Genomic DNA, 18,453 nt, shown 5'->3' on the forward strand with positions numbered 1-18,453 from the left:
CGCTCCGCGGCATGTGGGATCTTCCCAGACCGGGGCACGAACCCACGTGCCCTGCATCGGCAGGCGGACTCTCAACCACTGTGCCACCAGGGAAGCCCCTTATTTGGAGTTTTTAATGTATATCCTTATAGAATCTTGGATTCATAAATGAAAAGGGATATGAGCTAGTTGAATCAGCAGCATGTAGAAGGAAGGGGTGTTTGGGAGTGAGCTAGTCAAATGCCTAAGAAATCATATCCCGATCATCATGGGATAAGCCCCTTAAAGGACTGTGCACATAGCAGATTTAGGAGATAGGGCAGGTTAACTGAAACAGAGGAAAAGGCATCACATGGATCAACACTGAAGAACACAAGGTTTGATTAAGCTATGGCTCAGTAACAACAGGTGTAAATTTGTCCCTCAGGTGCTTCCTACTACTTAGGGGCTTGTGTGGATGTGTGTGTTTAGCTGGGGATTTATTATTTATCAACTCTTTGAAAGATAGGGAAAAGTGATACAGGAATTAAACTTTTAGGAAATTTATTCTTAAAATTTACTGTTTTAAGAATAATGATATTATCAGTAGTCATAACAATTGAGTGGAAAAGTCTCGTTTTCCTCACATTTAGCTCCCAAAAGGCTGACAATATGGATCAGAGAGGGGCTTGTCGGATGGCGCCACCTGTGAATGAGGGGAAGAAAATAAACCAACTATGAAGTATTAGGTTTTCAAGTTCAAACCACGCAGTGACAGCAAGCATCACCACTAGTGCCGCGGTTATACGAGCCACGGGTATATTAAACACCCAGGCACCATATATGCAAGTCTGACCCTAAGAAAATCCAGTTCACTAAAGCAAGACGACCTGATTTACAAGGGAGTCCTTTGAAGAGGAAGCTCTCTGGACTCACTTAAAAATGATTTGTTTTCCCCAAAAGGACCTCTACCCAGCTCTTTCAGGAGCAGACACACTGGGGAGAGGAGACCCTGGGCTTCCTGACAAAGAGACCCTTGCTGGCTTGCCTCTGTCACTTGGAGTGTTCCAGCTGCTGGAATTGGAAAGGCCGTCCTTCCTCTCACTGCAAGCTGAGCTCCTGAGGGTGGACAGCTGGCTCCTGAGTAGGCTGGTTTTGGTTGGTTCTGTGGGTACCACAGGGAGAAGGGTTAAAGGAATGTGGGTTGGAAGGAGGTATTTTATGAGATGCAACTACATTCTTGGATCCTTTAAAAAGAAAGCAGGTTCAGTCTCCCAACCCTCAGGGGGACAGTACTGCCACCAAGTAAATGCTGCGGTAATGGCTTGTTCCACTGATCTGGGTTCAAACTCTGCCCCTCTTGGAGAGAAATCTGTTTCCGAGCTCATTCAGGTTGTTGGCAGAACTTATTTCCTTGCAGTTGCAGGACTGAGGTCCCATATTCTTGCTGGCTGTCAGCTGGCGGCCTGTCTCAGCTCCTTAAGCACCCCCATTCCTACTCATGGGCCCCCTCTATCTTCAAGCCAACAATGGCACACCGATGCCCTCATGCCCCAAATCTCTCTGACTTCCTCTTCTGCCACCAGCTGGTAAGAGACCCTGCTTTCAGGGGCTCACATGAGTACACTGCGCTCTCCTAGAGAACCTGGCCGAGGTCACATAGCACTCTTATCACTCCCAGAATCATGGGAGTGATGCCCCATCACATTCACAGCTTGCAGGGTTTAGAGCGGGACATCTCTGTAGTTCATTTTATAAACTCTGCTGACCACAGTTGCTGTCTAAGCCTTTATTTATATTATTTTCTACCCTCTGTTGGGTCCTTTCAAGTAGCAAGTAGACACTTATCAAATTCTGACATTGAATCTGTGTGCTTTAGAGGATAATAAGTTTGTACCAAGACATGTTGATTACTTTTCCCATGTGGTCACAGAAACCAGACTAATTGTAAATGTGTTCTGTACTTCACGACCTGGATGCCTTCTGTAGTACCAAGGCATTATGTAGTATTCATAAATGAAATGCGTCCTATTTTCGACAAGATGGGACTTACCCTCTCTTACAAGAAATTAGACAATTAGAGTGAACATTAGCTAATAATCTGCACTATCTTTTTTTTTTTTTTTTTTTTTTTTTGCGGTACACGGGCCTCTCACTGCTGTGGCCTGTCCCGCTGCAGAGCACGGTCTCCGGATGAGCAGGCTCAGCGGCCATGGCTCACGGGCCCAGCCGCTCCGCGGCATGTGGGATCTTCCCAGACCGGGGCACCAACTCCTGCATCGGCAGGTGGACTCCCAACCACTGCGCCACCAGGGAAGCCCTGCCTTGTCTATCTTTTGCACAGGAAGATAACACAAGGGTCTCCGTGCATGGAGTTAGGAGTGTGCTATGTGTTACTTGTTTTCCTAGGCAACAAACAGGGTGATTCCTGTTTTGGTTGCCTCTGTAACAAGGAATTAAGAAGGATAAATTTTCTCAGGAGCTATGTTTGTGAGCAAAAGAGATGAATGATCCACATACGAGAGTTGAACTCCTGCCCCTGACTACACCGGCAGGCCACCTTGATCAAACTCACTGAGCAAAAACAAGAGGTGTGTCCAAATGAAAATGAAATTTAGCTCCCGAAGTCCCCAAACATAACAACTGTACTATTCCCAAACTCTGAAAATAAGGAGTAAAAGTATATTGATCTGGCACTGGATTCAAGCATTTAACTACTCCCCCAGCTCTGTACAGTCAGTCACCACATTTCATCACTCTTCTAAATTAAAAATTGAAACAGAATAAAAACTCAGCACAGGGATGCCTACCAACAGCAACAATCCCAAATCTAAGTGACATGGTACAAATGACCAAAGGCCATTAAAATGTTCAGGATGAGCGGCAAGTAGCATTTCTAGCAAAAGTCACATTTACGGGAACGGGCAGGCAGGACTGGCAAAAGGGATGCTGCTGCACAAGTGGCCCAGTATGGGAATCCTCTTTGTCCCCATGGGCTTAAGACAGAGACACCAGGGCAAATGGACAGATCATGCAAGAGGGACCAAGCTTCAGCCAATGCCTCTTGGTCCCTACAGGGTTGAGGCTCTCTTCTCCTGCCCAAAGACATGGGGACACGCAAGAGACAGTGTGTGTGCGGCAGGGGAAGCCACCACAACCTTCCTCCACTGAGAGGGATCTAGCATCCTGGCCTGGGATACTCCTCTGCTCCCTCAGGCAGCACCAGTAGGAACCCCAGTGACACCAGGAAACCAAGCACCAAAATAACACCACAAAGGCTGTGAAAATGAAATTACCACTGGAACCCCAACCCACAAGAGCAGGCCATGACCTATGGGCTAACTTTAAACAGGACAACTGCTTCCTAAAATAAAAGATTTACACAGCATCCAGGGTCCCTAACATAATAGACAAAACATTCAGGATACTGTAAAAAAAAATCACCCATCATTTCAGGAATAAAGAAAATCACACCTTGATGGAGAAAAAACAATCAAATGATGCCAATACCATGATGAGTCAGAAGCTGGAACTACCTGACAAGGATCTCAAAGCGTGTCAGAAACATGCTTCAGCAATTAATTGCAATTTCTCTTGAAACAAATAGAAAATCTCAGCTAAGAAACTGAAGTTATAAAAGTTTCCAAGTGGAAATTGTAGAACTGAAAAATAAAATATGAAAAATAAAAAAAATTTGTTGGATGAGCTCAGTAGTAGAGTGAAAATGGCAGAGGGCAGTATCAGAGAACGCTGGGGACATAAAAATAGAATTCAGCCAATTTTAACAACAGAGAGAAAATACAATAAGAAAAGATAAACAGAGCCTCAGGGACCTGTAGGATAATAGCAAAATACCCAACATTCATATTATCAGAGTCCCAAGACAGGGAGGAAAAAAGTGGGACTGAGAGACCATTTGAAGAAGTAATAGATGAAAACTTCCCCAATTTGGTGAAAGATACAACATACAAATCAAGAAGCTGTGCAAACCCCCAACAGAGTAAACCCAAGGAAATCCATGCCAAGATGCGTTATAGTTAAACACTGAAAATTCGAGACAAAGAAAAAATTTTTAAAGCAAGCCAGAGAGAAAGGACCCAGTACCTAGAGGGAAGCACCAGTTTGAACAACAGCAAATTTCACATTTAAAAAGTAGGAGGCCCGAGGAAGAGGCACTATGTTTTTCAACTACAGACAGGAAAGAACAATCAACTGCAAATTCTGAATACGGCAAAAATGTCCTTCAGGAACGAAGAGAAAATAAAAACATTCCTAGACAAGGAAAAAATAAAAAATAATTGTGGCTAGCAGACCTACCTTTAAAGACTGAACACAGGAAGTTCCTCAAACAGACAGGAAATGATAAAAGAAGGAACTTTGGAGAATCAGGAAGGAAGAAAGGACAAAAGAGAGCAAAAATGTGGTAAATACAATAGATTATCCTTTCCTCTTGAGATTTAGAAATCATATTTGATGATTTAAATAAAAATTGTAGCATCACCTGATATTCAAGACAATGATGTTTAAAACTGGGGAAGGCAAAGAAACCTAAATTGAAGTAAGATGTCCACACTCACAAAAAGTGGTAAAATGTTGATACCAGAAGAGTGTTATAAGTCATGTTTATATGCTGTTATACCCAGAGAAACCATACAAAGAGTTACACTCAAAAGCACTGCAAATAAACACTAAGGCCAAGTGGAAGATATTCCAGACATACAAGGCTGCTTCAACATTTGAAGCATCATATCAATAGACTAAAGAAGAAAAACCGTATGATATATCATTTGACACAGCAAGAGCATTTGACAAAATCCAGCACCAGCTCATGATAAAAACTCTCAGAAAACTGGGAATGAGGGGAACTTCCTCAACTTGATAAAGAATATCTACAATAAACCTACAGCTAAAATCATATTTACTGGTGAAAGACTGAATATCTTTCCCCCTTAAGACCAGGATAAAGGCAAGGATGCCCACTCTCATCATCCTTATTAAACATAGTGCTGGAAGTTCTAGCTTCTGCCAACAAGGCAAGAAAAAGAGATAAAGCCAGAAAGACTGGAAAAGAAGATAAAACTGTCCAAATTTGCAGATAACATATTGTATATGTGAAAACAGTAAGGAATTCACACACACACACCAAAATTTAAAAAAAACCACCCACAAAACCCAAAAAACTCCTAGCAACATTAAGTGAGTTCTGTAAGGTTGTTCATTATGGTATCAACACACAAAATCAACCACATGTTGATACACTAACAATGAACATACAGCAACCTATATTAAAAAACCAATACCATTTGTAATTGTTCCAAATACTCAAATGAAATAATTAGGTATATACTTAACAAAATATGTACAGGATGTGTAAACTGAAAATTACAAAATGCTGCTTGTAAGACATCAAAGAAGATTTAAATACATGGTCATGGTCAGGAGTCATGTTCATGGGTCATGCCACATTCAGAGGCTGGATGAATCAACATTGTGGAGATGTCAGTTGTCCCCAAATTGATCTACAGGTTTAATGCAATTCCTATCAAAATCTGAGAGGTTTTTTAGTAAACAGAGACAAACACATTCTAAACATTAAGCAGAAATTTCAGGCCCTAGAATAGCTAAAATAATTTTGCAGAAGAAAAATAAAGTTGGAAGAATCACTGTATCTGATATTAAAGCTTACCTTGTAGCTACATTAATGAAGACATTGATCAGTGATCTACGTGGAGAGATGTACACATAGATCACTGAAGCAGAACATACAGTCTAGATTTAACCCACGCAGATATGCCCAGATGATCTTTGGCAAAGGTGCAAAATTAATTCAATGGAGTAAATATAGCCTTTTCAACAAATGCTGCCAAAGCAACATCTATAGGCCAAACAACAAACAAACAAACATAAAAAACCTTGATCTAAAACTCACACCTTATACAAAAATTAACTCAAGTGAATCATGGACTTAAATGTAAAATATAAACCTACAAAATCTGTAGGAAAAAACATAAAAGCTAATCTTCAGGAATTAGGGTTAGGGAAAGAGTTCTTAGATTTGACACCAAAACCATGATCCATAAAGGAAAGACTGATAAATTGGATCTTATCAAAATTAAAAGCTTTTGCTTGGCCAAAGACCCTAATTAGAGGACAAAAAGACAAGCTACAGACTGGGAGAAAACATTTGCAAACGACATATCTGATAAAGACCTAGTATCTAGAATACATGAAGAACTCTCAAAATTCACCAATAAAAAACAAATCGATCCACACAGAAAATGGGCAAAGCACATGGGCACAGACATTTCACTGAAAAGGATATATGGAAGAGGATATCTATTTCACTGAAGAGGATATATTGTGAATGAGCACATAAAAAGATGTTCAATATCACTAGCCATTAGGGAAATGCAAGTAAAAACCACCGTGAGATGTTACACACCTATCAGAACAGTTAAAATAGAAAATAGCGACAATCAATACCAAGTTCTGGCGAGAATGTGGAGAAACGGAATCACTCATTCTTTGCTGTGATCATATAAAATGGCACAGCCACTCCCGCAAATAGTCTGGCAGTTTCTTATAAAACTAAACATTCGATACTATATGACTCAGCAATGGCACCCTTGGGCTTTATCTTAAAGAAATGAAAAATTATGTTCACATAAAACCTGTACAAAAATGTTTATAACTGCTGTATTCCTGATAGCCCCAAACTGGAAACAACCCAGATGTCCTTCAACAGATGAACGGTTAAACCAACTCTGGTACATCCATATCACAGGCTACTACTCTGTAATGAAAAGGACTGAACTGTTGATACCTGCCAAAAATCTGGATGAATCTCAAGGAAAATATGTTGAGTGAAAAAAGCCAAAACCCAGAGGTTATGTGCTGTATAATTCCATTTTATATAACATTTTTGAAATGACAACATTTTAGAAATGGAGAACTTAGTGGTCCCCAAGAATTGGGAAAGGGTGTCGGAGGGAGATGGCTGTGGTTATAAAAGAGCAATGCCAGGGATTCTTGTGGTGATGGAGATGTTCTGTAGCTTGACCGTGACGGTGGAAATATGAAACCACGTATGATAAAATCATATAGAAGTACACACACACACACACATAAGTGAACACATGTAAAACTGGGGCAATTTGAGTAAGATCGTGGATTGTATCAATGTCGATCTCCTGGTTGCAAAATTGTACTATTTTTTCAAGATGTTACCACTGGGGGAAGCTGGGTGAAGAGCAGATATACGGGAGCTCTCTGTATTATTTCTCATAACTGCATATGAATGTATAATCACTTCTATAAAAATTTCAATTTAAAAAACACAGGTTTAGGCTTCTTTTAAAATATTATGGGGCTTTAGTTTTATTCTACCTTCTTGCATTAAAGGAAAACTGGTAATGAGAGTCAAACCATTTTGTTCACTGATACCTGCGTGGAGGACTTTCTTTTTCTGAATCTTTTGACTTGACAGGTCCTCTGGTACTTTTGACATTCGTGTTGATTCGACATCAGCGTGAGATTTTGCACATTTTTCTGGGGTTGAAACAATGGAACAGATTTCTTTTTGATGCCTGTTTTAGATAAAAAGTAGACAAAGAAGATGAAAGAAAAAAAAAAGGAGGGGGAAACAAAATTTCCATCAAGAAGGCAGAGTTAGATCAATACAGTCGTGTTGAATGCTGCAAGCTTAAGAAGTGAGCCGCTCCCCTTATATTTGGTTAAAATAAGAATAGTCATTTATCTCTGCCCCCGCAGAAGAGTGGACAGGAGCCCAGCCCTGGCTCACACCACAGCTCTGTTCCTTCCCAGCTATGTGACTAAGTGCAGTCGCTCAATCCTCTAAATTTCGTCACTTCCCTCACCCACAAACTGAAGGAAACATCAGCTGGGCCCTAACAGCATGGAGCTGATGAGAGGATTAACTCCAGAAAGAGTCTGTTGTAACGCAGAAAGCATTATAGAAACCCTTTTCTCTAACTAAAGGGTTGAACAGCTAGCTCTTATAAAAGCCAGAGAAGGGAAACCCCTGCCTTGAACTCTCTGCCAGCACCAGATCATGGCAAACCATTCTGTTGAAGATCTCGGGCCAGGAGGGATCCCCAAAAATTCCTAAATATTTTCCCAGACACACCTTCTCTGACACTCTGAACACAGCAACCACAGACAGGAGTTTCCAGAACAACCTCCTGCTCCAACACTGTAAAGCACGCCCTCCTTCCTTCACCTCCCCCTCCAAGCCCATCTCCACGGAGCACCCGCCCGGTGTCCCATGATGCCCCACCACACTGCATCCTGTGACAAGGGCCCAGGCTTACATTCATCTGTGCACCCCAGTTCGCCTGGCGTATGATTTGTACTCAGTAAATGTTTGAAAAAAGAAAGAAGGGAGATGAGATTTGGAGGCTATAACATTTATTCCACCTGGTAAAAAACTCAATCTGTTTTCAACTACAGCTAGGTAGGTGAATTAACTTTTCCTAATGATATGTTATAAGGAAGTACAGAAGCATAATATCTATAGAATGAGGCACTGCATTTTACTCTTTTCTTTATATTAATTCAGAGCTCTTATTATGTGCCAGGCATGCCCTCATTTAATCCACCCAACAACCCTACGATGACCATTATTCCCCTCTTATAGATGAGGAAATTGAGGCTCAGTGAGGTTAAGTAGCTTGCCCAAAGTTACTAACATGTAATGGTGGGAAGCCTGGATTAAAACACTCCTCTGCATGACTCTAGAACCTGCTCCTTAGAGCCCCTAAAACATATATACATATAAAAAACCAAGAATACATCTACTAGTCAATCAATAGCAGCTACAGTCAACTGACCAAACCAACTTCCAAGCAATAGCTGGTCATGTTGTCCTGACATTCTTCAGTTTGATTAAGCAAGGGGAAGAAGACAGGTAAGGTACTAGCTGAAAAGTATAGAGAAGATAATTGACACTGATGTGCTGCTCATTTATTTCTTAGTTTATTTGCTTAAATTCTCCAGATTTAGGAGATGTATCTAAGCTTTCCCAAACAAATTAAAAAAAAATAATGCTGTAAAATCTCATTATAAGAGATGCCTGGGGGCTTCCCTGGTGGCACAGTGGTTGAGAGTCCGCCTGCCGATGCAGGGGACACGGGTTCGTGCCCCAGTCCGGGAAGATCCCACATGCCGCGGAGCAGCTGGGCCCGTGAGCCATGGCCGCTGAGCCTGCGCGTCCGGAGCCTGTGCTCCGCAACGGGAGAGGCCACAACAGTGAGAGGCCCACTTACCGCAAAAAAAAAAAGAGATGCCTGGTATAACATTTATCTTTTTACTGATTCCATGCTCATGCCCTGCCCCCAGCCCATATTAAATGCTTAGTTTGCTAAGAGGAAGACAATAAATTTCGAAGAAGGAGAAATCCTGATTAATATGTATTTTCAACTTCTTTCCATTTTGCTCTCACTCTTTTAAATAAAAAGACATCTTCCTGATGGGGTATTTATATGAAGCTGTGACACTTGAATATGTGTACAATGTGAAATCATTTAAATAAGATTTGACACATTTTCTGAGTGTTTGTTAGGGTGGTTTTCATCTTTATTTAAGAACTACTAGTTAGAAACATATTAGAAGGAATTCCCTGGCGGTCCAGTGGTTAGGATTCTGCGCCCTCACTGCCGAGGGCCCAGGTTCAATCCCTGGTTGGGGAACTAAGATCCCACAAGCCATGTGGCATGGCCAAAAAAACCCAAAACCAACCAACCAACCAAACACAAAAACCCCCAAAATAAACATATTAGAATATAGGATGGGAAAAGACCTGAGGAATCATCTATCCCAAATTCTACCACCACACCCATCATTTTAAAAATGAGGAAACTGAGACCCATGGCAATGGACAATACGGAGATCCACCAAGGTCACACAGAGTGAAGTCTGGACCTTGGCCTCCTGACCCTGAGTCAGATCTCCTTCATGACACAGCACTCCTGCTCTGCTCCATCACTGCTTCGGTTGGTGGGGGGTATTGTCCTCACTGGGTGGAAATGAGACATCCTTAGGGCTCATGCAAGGGTTTCAGAATCTACATATAAGGATGACCATGTGGCCTCTCTAAGCCAATCATTATTATTTTTTTAATATATTTAAAAAATTTTTAAGTTATTTATTTTTATTTTTGGCTGCGCTGGGTCTTCGTTGCTGTGCCTGGGCTTTCTCTAGTTGTGGTGAGCTGGGGCTACTCTTCATTGCAGTGCGCGGGCTTCTCATTGCGCTGGCTTCTCTTGTTGCAGAGCACGGGCTCTAGGCGCGTGGGCTTCAGTAGTTGTGGCACGTGGGCTCGGTAGCTGTGGCTCGCGGGCTCTAGAGCGCAGGCTCGGTAGTTGTGGCACACGGGCTTAGTTACTCTGTGGCATGTGGGATCTTCTCAGACCAGGGCTCGAACCCGTGTCTCCTGCATTGGCAGGTGGATTCTTAACCACTGTGCCACCAGGAAAGTCCGCCAATCATTATTAATTTACTAGATTATGAGTTCCCTTTGCTTAAACAAAAATCCTAACATAATCATACTATGTGATTCTTTAAAAGAAATCTCACAAAGTATTGCAGAAAGAAGTGGCAAAGAGATCCAGCAGAGCATCCTAGGGGACCCCCTGCGATGGGGAAGTGGGAGCTCTGCTGTGCTCACCTGTCTCCATCCTTTTCTCCGTTGTACCACCAGTCCATGACCAAGGACTCCGAGTAAAGGTCTTGTACCTTCTCCAGGTCACTGCGTCCCTGCTCCATTTCCTTAATTAAAAGAGTCAGATCTTCATTCTGCCAAAATAAGTTAATCCATTACGAAATTAGAGTTCAGATTTCAAACATTTCTAACAGAAAACGAACTGTATCAGGAAAAGTAGAATCTAAAGAATTTCATGTAGTTCTTATATTATTCCTTTTTTAGACAGCCCAATTGAGGTATAATTCATTTATATTATAATAAACTGAATGTATGTGAAGTGTGCCATTTGAGTAGTTTCGACAGTCACACCTGTGAAGTCATCACTGCAATGAAGACAATAAACATATCCATTACCCCCGAAAGCCTCCTAGTTTCCCATTGTAAATCTGCCTTTCCTTTGCCTCAAAACCTGTCTTCCCCCAACCACTCATCTCCTTTCTGTCACTATATAATACTAGTTTCAATTTTCTGGAATTTTACTTAAATGGACTCATACAGTATATACCCCTTTTTTGGTCTAGCTTGCTTTACTTTTATAATTATTTTGAGATTCACCCATGATGTAGCATAAATCAGTAGTACATTCATTTTTATGGCTGAGTAGTATTCTATTACATACCGAATTCAAAATTTAGTCACCTGTGGATGGACGTTTGAGTTTCCAGGTTTGGGCTATTATAAATATTAAAGCTGTGAACATTTGTGCACAAGTCTTTGTATGGACATCTGCTTTCATTTCTCTTGGGTAAATAAATAGGAATGGAATGGTTGGATCAAATGGTTGGTGATGTTGAACTTTTAAAGAAACTATCAAACTTTTCCAGAACGGTTGTACTAGTTTACATTCCCTCCAGTAATGAATGAGAGTTCTAGTTCCTTCATATAACTGCAAACACTTGATGAGGTCAGTTGTCTTAATTATAGCCATTCTGATAGCTGTGTAGTGGTATCTCATCATGGTTAATGTGTATTTCCCTAATGACGAATGATGTTAACCATCTTTTCATGATCTTGTTTGCCATGCATATATCTTCTTTGATGAAGTGTCTGTCCAAATCTTTTGCTTATTTTTTGTTTCTTTGAGTTTTGAGAGATCTTTATATGCTCTGGATACGAGTCCTTTATTAGATATACAATTTGAAAACATCTTCTCCCAGTCTACAACTTGTCTTTTCATTATCTTAGCATTGTTTTTTAAAGAGAAGCTTTTAATTTTGATCAACTCAAATTTATCAGTTTGTTCTTATACAGACTATGCTTTTGATAACCTATTAAAAATTTTGGGGGGGCTAACACAGTGTCTCAAAGGGTTTTTCATATGTTCTCCTCTACCTGGAAAAAGACCTAGATTTTACATTTGGATCCATGTATCATTTTGATCCATGTATCATATTAACTTTTGAATATGGCATGATGTATGGAGGAAATTGTGTTTATTTTGTCCAATTGTTCCAACACCATTTTTGGGGGGAATAAAAAACTATATCCTTTTTCCACTGAATTGCCTTTGCATCTTTGTTGAAAATCAGTTGTCTACATATGTGTCAGTCTATTTCTGGTTTTGCTATTCTGTTCTGCTGATCTATATACCTATCTTTACACTAATACCACCCTGTCTTGGTAACTATAGCTTTATATGTCTTGAGATCAGGCAGTATTAGTCCTCCAACTTTGATTTTCTTTTTCAAAGTTTCCATGGAATTAGTTTGTCAATTTTTAATTGAAAAAACCTGCTGAGATTTTGATTGGGATTGTGATGAATCTAAAGATCAATTGAGAGAGAATGCACATATTAACACTGTGATGTCTTCTGACCCGTAAACAAGATACATCCCTCAGCAATGTTTTGTAGTTTTCAGTATACAGGCCCTTTCACATATTTTGACAAATCTGTCCCTACATGTTTCATACTTTTGATGCTATTGTAAATGATAATTTTTATTTTTCTTTGCTAATATGTAGAAACAAAATTCATTTTTGTATGTTGACCTTGTATCCTACAATCTTGCTAAATTCAATGATTAGCTCCAGCAGCATTTTTGTATATTCCATTGGATTTTCTACATATATAACCATGCTGAATGAAAATAAAGACGGTTTTACTTCATCCTTTCCATTCTGGATGGTTTTCCTGCTCCCTGGTTTATTGGGCTAACTAGAATTTCCATTACACTGTTGAATAGGAGTGGTGAAAGCAGACAACCTTGTCATTTTACTGATGTGAGGGGGAAACCGTACAATCTTTTACTATTAGAGTATGGTGCTAGCTGTAGGTTTTTCCTAAGTGCCATTTAACAGAATGAGGAAGTCTGTTCTGTTCATATTTTGCTGAGAGATTTCATTAGAAAAGTGTGTTGGATTTTGTCAAAACTTTTTCTGCATAAATTGAGATGACTGTAAGGTTTTTAATAAAGTATGTTAATTTGGTGAATTGTATATCAATTTTCAAATGTTAAACAGAACTTGCATTTCTGGGATAAACCCAACTTGGTCCTTATGCATTCGACTTCTGTATGCGTAAGGAATATTAGCCGATAAGTTTCTCGTCCGATTGTATTTGCGAGGGTTTGGTATCAGGTTAATGCTTGCCTCATATGAAAGTATTCTCTCCTTTCATTTTCCTAGAAGAGTTTGTGTAGAACTGATATTATTTTCTCCTTTAAATGTTTGATGTAAATCAGCAGTAAAGCAATCTGGGCCTGGAGGCTTCTATGCATAAAGGTTTTTAACTACAAATTCAATTTCTTAAATAGATGTAAGGCCGTTCAGGTTATCTATTTCTTCTTGAGAGAGTTTTGGTAATTTGGGTCTTTTGAGCAGCTTATCACTAGATGTTGAATTTATGATTATTTTTTGCTTTACCAGTAAATTGTCTTTTTAAAATTAAATAACTGTAGATTTCATGCAGCTGTAATAAATAATAGAGATCCCATGTACTCTTCACCCAGTTTCTCCCAAGGGAACGGCAGACACTCCCAGTGTCTTTTCATCCTGTTAACAGGGTCTTTTGCAAAGCAAAAGGTTTTATTTTTGATGAGGTCCAATTTATCCATCTTTTCTTTTATGGATCATGCTTTTGTTCTCAAGACTAAAAATTCTTTGCCTAGCCCAAGGTCCTTGAGATTTTCTTCCATATTTCTTTCCAGAATTTTTATAGTTTTATGTTTTACATTTAAGTCCATAATCCATTTTGAGTTAATATTTGCATGAAGGGTGAGGTTTAGGTTGAGGTTCACTATTTTGTCTGTGAATGTCCAATTGCTCCAACCATTTTTTTGAAAAGGCTCTCCTTCCCCCATTGAATTGCTTTTGTACCTTTGTCAAAAATCAGTTTGGCATACTGGCATGCTGGGTATACTTCTGGGTTCTATACTCTATCCATTGGTCTAGGTGTCTGTTTCTCCACCAAAGCCATACTGCCTTAACTAACGCAGCTACACTGTAAGCCTTAATACTGCAATTATTTCTCCCACTTTATTCTTCTTTTTCAAGATTTGTAGGGTTTTCTAGGGCCTGTGACTTGCCATATAGATTTTAGAATAAGCTTGACCACGTCTGTAAAAAACCTTTCTGGGATTTTGACAGGAATTGGATTAAATCTATAAATCAAATAGATCTCTAATATGTTCAGTCATCCAATCCATGAACAAGGTATACACCTGTCCAGTTATTTATGTTTTCTTTGATTTCTTTCTTCAGCCTTTTGTAATTTTCAGCATAAAAATCCTGTACATATTTTTAAAATATACATCTAAGTATTTCATATTCTTTGGAGCAATTGCAAATAATATGGAATATTTAATTTTGACTTCTCAAAATGTGATTGAATTTTGTGTGCTGATCTTGTAACCAGTGGCCTTGCTGAACTCACTTAATAGTTCTAGGAGTTTTGCTTTGTTTTTTAGCTCCTTGGGGTTTTATGTGTAGACAACATGTTACGAGCAAATAGGGACAGGTCTCTTTCTTCCTTTCCGATCTGTATGCCTTTTGTTTATGCTCTTGCCTTGTTGCTGTGGGTACAGCTTCCAGTCGTATGTTAAATATGAGTGGTGAGAGTGGATGCCTTTGCCACGTTCTTGATCTTAGGAGGAAATTATTCAATCTTTCACTATTAAGTATGATTTTACTCGTAGGTATTAAGTTGATGTAAGTTGAGGAAGTTCCCCTCTGTTTCTATTTTGCTGAGTTTTTTATTATTAATGGGTGTTGCATTTGGTCAAGGCTATTTGCACACAATAATATGACCATATGATTTCTCTTCTTTAGCCAGTTAATACGCTTGATTACGTTGATTGATTTTCTAATGTCAAACCAGCCTTGTACATCTGCGTAAAATCCCCCTTGGTCATAATGTATAATTCTTTTATACACTGCTGGATTCAGGTTACTAATGTATTATTGAGGATTTTGGCATCGTTGTTCATTGGTATATTGGTCTGTGGATTTCTTTTTTCTTTTTTTTTTTAATACTGTCTTCTGGTTTTGGTGTCAAGGCAATACTGGCCTCATAAAGAGAATTAGGAAGGAAGTGATCTCTCCTATTTTTTGAAATAAATTGGTTTAATTATTTTTTGAACTGTTTGGTAAAATTCTCCATGGAGCCATCTGAGCCTTGGTATTTCTCTTTCAGAAGTTTTAAAATTATAAATTCAGTTTATTTTATGATTTTAGTGCTATTCACATTGTCCATTTTATCTTGGTTGAGTTTTGGTAGTTGGTGGATTTTGTGGAAGTGGTCCATTTTTTTTCTAAGTTGTCAAATTTATGAATGCAAAGTTGTTGTATTCCTTTTATTATCTTTTAATGACTGTGAGATCTACTGTGATGTCCCCTATTTCATTCCTGATATAAGTGCTTTGTGTCTAATCTTTTGTCTTTGTCAGCCTTCTGAGAGGTTTTATCAAATTCTTGAGAGAACTTTTTTTCAAAGGAACAGCTTTTTGTCTCATTGATTTTCTCTACTGTTTTACTATTTTCAATTTCACTGATTTTATGCTCTTATCTTCATTGTTTCCTTCCTTCTGATTGCTTTGGGTTTATTTTGCTCTTCTTGTTCTAGTTTCTTGGGGTGAGAATGCAGATTGTTGATTCAATATGTTTTCGTTTCCAACATAAGCATTTAGTGCTATAAATTTCACTCCCAACACTGTTTTAGCTGCGTTCCACATAGTTTGATGTGCATTTTTGTTTTCATTCAGTTCTAAGCAAATTGAGAACTTTTCTTTGACCCACTGATAAAGGATTCTCCTGGAGTGGACCACTTGCTTGGGCTGGGTCCCTCCTACCTATTTTTCCCTCCCACTCTGGCGTCTCTGTACAGAGGTGGAGTCTCAGGACCATGGGGATAAAGAGGCTTCCCAGAGGGGGCCACTTGTGGCTGTGTCCCTTTGGCTAGTCCTCTCACTTACTCCAGTAAACCTGTTTTTCTGGTACATGTTTTATATATTTGGGAACTTTTATAGTTAAAGTTCATTTTCATTTGGGCATACCTGTGTATCTGGTGATTTTTTTTTTTTTCAGCTGTTTTCATCAAGGCGAACTGTCACAGCGGCCAGAGTCAGGAGTTCAGCTCTCTTTTCGTGGGACAGTTATCTCCACTTTGTTCACAGTCAGAGCTCCTAAGGGTAGGGGTTAACAGAGCACTGAGTAGCCCCATATAGCACACCTCCTTTGACCTTGTTGATGCTGGATAGAGGTAGAGGCTCAGCTCTCCACTGGGGGAGGAGCACTGTGGGGTTAGTCCTATTTCACACTACCTCATCTAGCTTATGCTGGTGGGTGTTGTGGAGGCAGCTTCCCACCAAGCCTCACTGACACAAAGGATGGGGGAAAGTGGAGTGTCACCTATCCCCAGCCCACACTTACTTTTTCATTTTCATTGATGCTGGGTGTTTGTGGAAGCTTAGCTCCTTGCTGATCCCTCTGCCATGAAGGCTGTGGTGAAGAATAGCAGTGATGCTCCTGATCTCACAGTGCCTTGTTAAGTCTCAGTACTGCCTGGTGGGACAGTGGTTCAGCTTGCCACTGGACACCTTGGACAATACCCTGCTTAGGGAATGAGGGCACTGCTTACTTCTACTGGAGTGGGGCGGGATGGATGATCAGCTTCCCTCTCAATCCTCTGATACTACCCTAGTGCAGGATTTGCAGCACATCTGCTTCTGCCTGGTGGGGTTTGGAGAATCAACTTTCCATTCAGCCCCACTCACACTACCCCAGCAGAGAAGCATTGCCACTGGCTTCCACCATGTTGGGGCTGGAATATTCGCTCTCTGGGCAGATATACTGATACCACCTGACAGGGATATCAGAGCACCATCACTTCCTTCCATGGAGCAGGTGAGTGGTAATGGAAGATCATCTCCCTGTTCAGCTCCACTGAAATCCCGGGGAAGGGGATGTAGTCATCCCCTTGGTGTATGGCTGGAGTAGGGCAGGTATTGCCAAAAAGGTCTTTGGTTAAGCTAGGGGAAATAGGTTGTTCTTGGGTCATTTTTTGGGTCTGTGCCTGTTAGGGATTCCAGGTTGGAGGCTTTGGCAGTGCCACATCTGGGGTATATGGAAGACAATAACAAAACCCACAGAACTCATGCCATGTCATTCCTTAGGTTCTGAGGTCCCCAAGGCATTCTACCTCCTTCTTTCTACTTTTCAGAGTCTTCCTTCGCTTGTTTGTTGTTTTATGTCCAGGGCTTTTAAGCTGTAAGACAGAGGACCTAGGAGGAATGGGGCTACTCCATTATTGCTGGAACTGGAAATCCCTCCAGTTATTTATAATTAGATTTAAATAACAAGGTAAAAAAACTTACATATTTACCCATGCAGTTACCATTTCCTTTGCTCTTCATTCCTTGGTGTAGGTCTGTATTTCTATCTGGTATGATTCCCTTCTACATATAGTACTCTCTTTAACATTTCTTGTACTGCAAGTTTATCGGTGATGACTTATTTCAGTTTTTGTATATCTTTATTAACTTTGCTTTTTGAAATACATTCTGTGTATAGATTCTACACTGACAGATGTTTTTCTTTCAGTACTTTAAAAATGTCACGTCACTCTCTTTTAACTTGCATTGTTTCTAATGAGAAATCTGCTGTCATTCTTATCTTTTTTCCTCTGTACCTAATTCACCTTCTTTAAAATTTTCTCTTTGTCACTGTTTTTGAGAAATTTGATTCTGATGTAACTTGGTGTAGTCTTCTTCATGTTTATTGTGCTTGCGATTCATTGAGTTTCTTGGATCTGTGGATTTACAGTTTCAATCCAACTTGTAAAATTTCTGGTCACTACTGCTTCATATATGTTTAAGCTACTTGAATTTTTCCACAGCTCACTGATGCCTTGTTTTCTATTTTTCTTTTTTTTTGGTTTTAATTCTCTTTCTTTTCTATGTTACATTTTGGATATTTCTATTGCTATCTTGCAGTTTACTAATCTTTTGTTCTGCAATGTCTGATCTGCTGTTCATCCTATTTACATGTATTTTTTTAATCTCATACATGGTACTTTTTTATCTCCAAAAGCTTGATTTGTGACTTACTTGTATCTTCCATGTCGCTCCCTAACGTTTTGAACATATCAAATACAGTTACAGTAACTGTTTTCATGCTCTAATACTAACATCTGAGTCAGTTTTACATGTTTCACTTTTTCTGTTTGTTTTTTCTCCTCATTATGGACCTGTATTTTCCTGCTTCTTTGCATACCTGGTACTATTTGATTGGATGTCAGAAACTGTCGATTTTACTTTGTTGAGTGGTGGGTATTTTTGCTT

The 18,453-nt window shown here is 39.7% G+C and overlaps 1 protein-coding gene across 1 annotated transcript in view; it reads right to left on the reverse strand.

Moving 5' to 3' along the window:
• Nucleotides 1-18,453, reverse strand: part of VWA3B (von Willebrand factor A domain containing 3B) — a 210,169-nt gene that overhangs the window by 68,330 nt on the left and 123,386 nt on the right. Inside the window, exons 16-19 of the mRNA XM_029231383.1 lie at nucleotides 10,643-10,770; nucleotides 8,719-8,721; nucleotides 7,402-7,544; nucleotides 1,007-1,123 (exon numbers count right to left, since the gene is read on the reverse strand). Of these exons, the coding sequence (XP_029087216.1) occupies nucleotides 1,007-1,123; nucleotides 7,402-7,544; nucleotides 8,719-8,721; nucleotides 10,643-10,770 (391 nt within the window). The remainder of the gene's footprint in view (nucleotides 1-1,006; nucleotides 1,124-7,401; nucleotides 7,545-8,718; nucleotides 8,722-10,642; nucleotides 10,771-18,453) is intronic.

This window comes from Monodon monoceros, unplaced genomic scaffold, assembly GCF_005190385.1.
Source record: "Monodon monoceros isolate NGI ecotype Baffin Bay Population unplaced genomic scaffold, NGI_Narwhal_1 Super_Scaffold_19, whole genome shotgun sequence".
Classification (NCBI taxonomy): domain Eukaryota; kingdom Metazoa; phylum Chordata; class Mammalia; order Artiodactyla; family Monodontidae; genus Monodon; species Monodon monoceros.